The sequence below is a fragment of the Sceloporus occidentalis genome, unplaced genomic scaffold, assembly GCF_023333645.1.
Source record: "Sceloporus occidentalis isolate IW3139 unplaced genomic scaffold, rSceOcc1.0.p SCAF_152, whole genome shotgun sequence".
Taxonomy (NCBI): domain Eukaryota; kingdom Metazoa; phylum Chordata; class Lepidosauria; order Squamata; family Phrynosomatidae; genus Sceloporus; species Sceloporus occidentalis.
Window position 1 is genome coordinate 2,205,498 of NW_028317132.1, and position 6,018 is coordinate 2,211,515.

The 6,018-nt window shown below is 40.3% G+C and overlaps 1 protein-coding gene across 1 annotated transcript; it reads left to right on the plus strand.

Annotated features, from left to right (window-relative positions):
- The first annotated feature begins 4,226 nt into the window (after positions 1–4,226).
- Positions 4,227–5,312, plus strand: LOC149280606 (neuropeptide Y receptor type 4-2-like). Its single transcript, XM_089500362.1, has one exon. It carries the CDS (start codon positions 4,227–4,229, stop codon positions 5,310–5,312), a length of 1,086 nt encoding a protein of 361 aa, XP_089356488.1.
- The last annotated feature ends 706 nt before the right edge of the window (positions 5,313–6,018 follow it).

Below are 6,018 nucleotides of genomic sequence, written 5' to 3' on the forward strand. Positions count from 1 at the left end.
ATCTATATATATATTGGCAGCAGGGGCTAATATTAAATAATGAAAAATAACTGACAGTTCAGCTGTTATTTTGAAATCACGGTCTTTACTTCAAAGAGATAAGTACATATTATGTAGTATGTAGTTAAAAATGCATGTCTAACACACACACACATATATATATGTTTTGCCCCCTCTACTTTGGTCTCTGTCCCCCAATGTGCCCCCCTCCCTAAATATGAAAACTGGAGACGCCACTGCATAAATCCCTTGCGTACCGGAGTATCCGTAGAATCCTCTACATGCACATTCCTAACCTCTGCCACCTGCCCTTCACCCTGGGCATTATTCTCAGAGATATAAGACCCCTATGCCTTAGGTGACCTCCTAAAATCCTACCCACATCTATCTGACAGCTTACGAAAAGCCCAAAAGAAACAGGGACAACAAGGGGGAAACTTCACCTTGGGACCCTAAATTACCGCCAGTCCCTTTTTGCACACTCACAATCGATTAAGTAAGAAGTAGAGAAACCAGTGGAATTTGCTCCGAATGCAGCTCTTAAAACAGCACATCGATTTTTTTCATCTTATTATTTTATACCCTCCTTTTCAGGTCACCATGGGGCTGAAATCCCACCCCACAACTGGCACTTACTAGGAGGGGAAATTTGACACAACCGCCCAGGAGGAGTTTGCCTGCACCTCAACTTGCCCTCTCCAAGGCTGCTCTGGTAAAATAAAAATATATATCTACCTATCTATATGAAATAAATGTCTACTCTCCTTTTTTACCAACAGGGAGTGCTGTGTGTCTTTCACAAAGGGAAGCATTGAAGGCTGAGATTCTTAAGTCTCAACGCCCACTTGTATAAACAAACAATCAATGAGGCGGTCAGGTATCTGATGGAATCGTCTGCTGTTGATGCTTCTCAGAAACACTCACTCCTAGCTGATCTGCAAGCTTGATCTTTCTGGTAGCTGTGAATAGGATTTCTTTGCCTTTAGATTGCAGCTATTAGTCTTATACCTAGTAGCATATTATGATGCAATGTTCTCTGTTTATATTTTAGGTGGGATTTGTCCTTTTGGAAGAAAATGTAGTGCCATAATTATGGAGACAAACTGGATACCAGTGTATGTAGCACATCCTTGAAGTTACTGTTGGAATGTTGAATATCTGACAATATTAGGATTTAGCACAGTTATTCTGTAACTGTTGTCCTTGAACCATCATTGACCCCTTACACTTTTCAGGGAGGTCCTCGTGCTGGTACAAGAAGTCTGACAAGGTATTGTACTACCAATCTCTGACACATTGAGGTAATACATTGTTATTTAATTTTAATAAATACTTTGCAATGCTAGCTGCAATATTTTCAGATCACTTTACCAAGTTGGTGTCCCATTTTGGGAAGTGTAGCTGTCTAATATTTAAAACACTATAACACTATAAGATATTACACTCTCAGAAAGCAGTATTTTTCTAGAAACTATTGACATGTTTCAAAAGTAATTTCCTTGTCAGTGTCAGTGTCAGCTAAATTTGTTGTTTGAAAGTTAAGAATTTTGCATACAAAGTCATATTCCCTTGGATGGTTTTATCCTGTAGTGAAAAAATAAATCCATTTTAGCAGAATCCCCTGGGTACACACATACCCAATATGTAGATATGTTATACCTGTGGAAAATGTTACTTTTGTTGCATTTCAGTTTGTCTTTTAATATTTTTTCATTTGTGTTTGTAATACATTATGTAAAACCTATTTTTTTTTATAATTTTTTTTTGGCTGTGAAGAAGTCGGGAAGGTAGACATTTCACCTTCTAGAGCATGCGTTGCATTGTTTCTAGGATTTTATTTGGGGGAAAAGTGCTTCTCCTATGTCTTATTGTACTGTGTTTGGTGAACGATATTTTGGCACAAAATGTCCAAACACAAATGTAATTAGTATTGAAAAAATAAACAGTTTTGTCCTATATTTAACAATTTAAATGTTCATTTTTTAAATACAAGCTATTCTAGTATTCTTGCTTATATCTGTGACTGTGCTTGGATGTGCTTTTCATTTGTTGTGATGGGGTCCCTTTTCATTCTCAGAGATTCATTAGACAAAATTAATTAAAAATTAAGTTTAAATCCAAATGTACCAGTCTAACACATATAGTAAAGAAGCCTACCCCCACTTAAATACTGTTAGAAAGTGGGGGTAGGCTTCTTTACTATATGTGTTAGACTGGTACATTTGGATTTAAACTTAATTTTTAATTAATTTTGTCTAATGAATCTCTGAGAATGAAAAGGGACCCCATCACAACAAATGAAAACAAATGTTAAACCTCCCGAGGTTCCTTATAAATTTCTTTATTAATTTGTCCATTTTCAAGCCTTTACAACTTGTTTGGCTTTTTTTCAGCAGGGAAAGTGGGAAGTGGACAGACAGTCTTATTGTTTATGGTTGTGATTGATAGTTCTGCTGTTTTGTTTTTTTCTTTACTTTTGTACTCTGGTCAATCTACATTTGCAAGGGGAAGGGGCAAGCATGGCCATGTAAGCATCCCTAATCCATTCTAATTGAGTCACAGACAGAAACAAATGAGAGTTAGATCACCACAAAGTCAGTCAGCGCTTATCTCTCATAATACAAGTAGTGAAAGTGTACTATAAGTGTATTAGTGCAGAAAATGTACTGGGGTGAATTGTAGAAGCTGTATACCGTTCTTTAATCCAAAGGTTAGCAGCACTTTTTTCAAGAACGCCCAGTCGACCCTGTCAAAGACCTTTTTGGCGTCCAATGATAGGGTAATCACAGGGGTTACATTAGTGCTAGCCCTATCCAGTGGTGGAACATCCAGGGTCGTGACTGCAACTGGGCCCTGGAGTTCTACCAGGCGGGGGGGGGGGGACAAGGGGTGCTGAGCGGTCGTTTTCGGTAACCGCTCGGCGTCCTTCTGTCTCCTCTGCTCCCTGCCGCCACCTGCCTCAGCGCTGCCCTGACTGCAGTGGTGGGAGCGTGAGGCGTCTGTCTCGGTGCCGGCGCAGGGGGGGTAGAGAGAGAGTAGATAGTGAGAAGGGGGGTAGGGAGATGGTAGATAGTGAGAAGGGGGGTAGGGAGAGGGTAGATAGCCTGAGAGGGGGTAGACAGTGTGAGAAAGGGGAAGGGGGTAGACAGTGTGAGAAGGGGAAAGGGGTAGACAGTGTGAGAAGGGGGAAAGGGGTAGACAGTGTGAGAAGGGGGAAAGGGGTAGACAGTGTGAGAAGGGGGAAAGGGGCAGACAGTGTGAGAAGGGGGAAAGGGGCAGACAGTATGAGAAGGGGGAAAGGGGTAGACAGTGTGGGAAGGGGGGAACGAGTAGATAGTGTGGGAAGCGGGTGAGAGGGTGTAGATAGTGTGAGAAGAGGGGTAGATAGTGTGAGAAGGGGGAGAGAGGGGGTAGAGAGTGTGAGAAGGGGGAGAGAGGGAGTAGATAGTGTGAAAAGAGGTTGAAAGAGGGTTGAAAGAGGGTAGATAGTGAGAAGGGGGGTAGGGAGAGGGTAGAAGGGGGATACAAAGTAAGAAAGAGGGAGAAATAATATGTGGATGAATTGTGTGAATATTTCTTTATAAATCATGATTTTTTTATTGAAGGGAGGGATGCTTAATAAACAATGCTGATTAATGGTTGTCCTTTATATTTGCAGAACCACACCATCAATGGTTGTGACGTGTGACTTTTTCATATCTAGCTATTCCCCTAAAACCAAAGTGTCCCATGCATTAGAAACTCCTATGGGTGGAGTAGTAAGTCCTGCAGGTGCAATGGCAAGTCAGTTTGTGAACTTTGTGATTTAATCTATACCATAATACCTAGGTGGAGCTACATTTATGCTAATTATGTGGGTTTGGCAGAGTAGGCAGAACTTTGGGGCAATGGGTGTGGTAAATTTTAAAGTGTCCCTGGAATTTCCCCCCCAAATGCATACATATTGGAAAATGTGTAATAAATTAGTTGACTTTGTTATTCCCTGCTCATAAAAATAAATTAGAATGGCTGAGGCATGAGCAAAAAGACACCATAAGTAAATGAAGTAGGCAAGACATGCAGAATGTAGACAAAAGTAGAAATTGTAAGCAAAAGACTTATCTTGAATGTCTTTGTTTTGTTTTTTGCACAGGACTTTCTCCTGGTGGAGGTATTTGTTGACTAAAGCAATATACCATTGCTGACGCACCACAATGAATGAAACAGTATTCCAGGAGAAGACTGGTATGGCGCTCCTGTATCAAAATGCAAGCCAAGCTTTTTTAGTTGGCTTCCACAATAAATGCATCTACACACCTGACATAACACCATTTCTGGGGGCATCCTACAGTCTGGCCACTGTACTTGGCTTGCTAGGAAATGTGTCCTTGATATGTGTCATCTGCCAGCAAAAGAAGAAGGCTAATGTTACCCACATCCTAATTGCCAATTTAGCCTTCTCAGACATGCTTGTGTGCACTTTTTGCTTGCCGATTACCGCAGTATACACTATGATGGATTACTGGGTGTTTGGCCAGGGCCTATGTAAGATCAGCAACTTTGTGCAGTGTGCATCAGTCACAGTCTCTGCCCTGATCTTAGTTTTGATTGCCTTTGAGAGACATCAACTTATCCTATACCCCACAGGCTGGAGACCCACAATCCCTCAGGCCTATGCAGCTGTTCTACTTGTCTGGGTTCTGGCCTCTCTCCTAACTGTGCCATTTGTCTCTTTTGTGGTCCTTACTAATGTTTCACACAAAAATACATCGCAATTCCCAGACTTCTTGGCGAACAAGCCACTATGTATGGAAAAGTGGAAATCAGCCCATCAAAAAGTAGCTTACACAATCTCTTTACAGCTACTGCAGTATATTATGCCACTGTGCTTCATTCTCTGCTGCTACCTTAGGATTTCTGTACACTTACGGAGCAGAGGGGCTTTATTTAAGAAAAATGATAGTCACATGAGGAGGGTCAACTTGATGTTAGCTGCGATGGTTGGAGCATTTGCTGCTTGTTGGCTACCTCTTCATATCTTCAACACCATTGTGGACTGGCACCACGAACTAATTTCTGTGTGTTTCCACAACCTCATCTTCTCTTTGTGTCATTTACTCGCCATGACTTCTACATGTGTTAACCCGGTTATCTATGGCGTACTGAACAGCAATATAAACCAGGAACTGAATATCCTCTTTCAGAAGTGCTCAGGGAGACATGGGAAAAGAGTAGTCACTTTGGAAGAACAGAATAATTCTCCATTGTCTCTTATTCAGAGTGCTGCATTGTTAGTGTCCCCAGTTTCATGCCATGAACAAGCTGTATGTTGAAAACCATAAGCCAAAAGTATCGAAAAGGATGAAATCAAAATGAAGAATGTTCCATTCTCTGAAGTCTGAGATGTTTTGCGAATCAATGGAAAACAGCACATAGGAAGCAGCGCTAAGTTTAGAAGGGAGAGAACCTTTGCTTTTATTTGTGGAACAGGGTAAAAATTCAGGACATTACATTTTTAAGAATATTTGGGGAGTAGGTCTGACTAGCTGACATTATTAGAATACTAAAGATATTTTCTTTGTTTTAAATGTGACATGGTATACTTAAGAGATATGACATTTGTGTTCTAGAACCAAGAAAATTAGTAATTATAGTGTGTATGGGCATAAAGATGCAACATAAGCGTAATCACCAAGAGCCTGCAATGACTCTAAACCACTATGTAGAGCTGATATTATGGTAACATTTTAAAAAAGACTATATTTTTTTTTTACCCTTCCAGTCTTATTATACTTCACACCATCATCTCGAACTCAACACACACAAGTCTGTCTGTACTTCTTTGCGTATTTTTAAACGTATTCACTACAGGCATACGAATCAGAAAATTAGGAGAAAGCAGCTGTTTAGGGTTATAGTATACTAGGGACCATGGTATGACATTATCTGTTTTTACTATCTGCATTATGAGTGTAGCTCATGTTTATCGATAAATTAAACATTTATTTATCTCTCTCTTTTTGCATTTATGGAGATTGT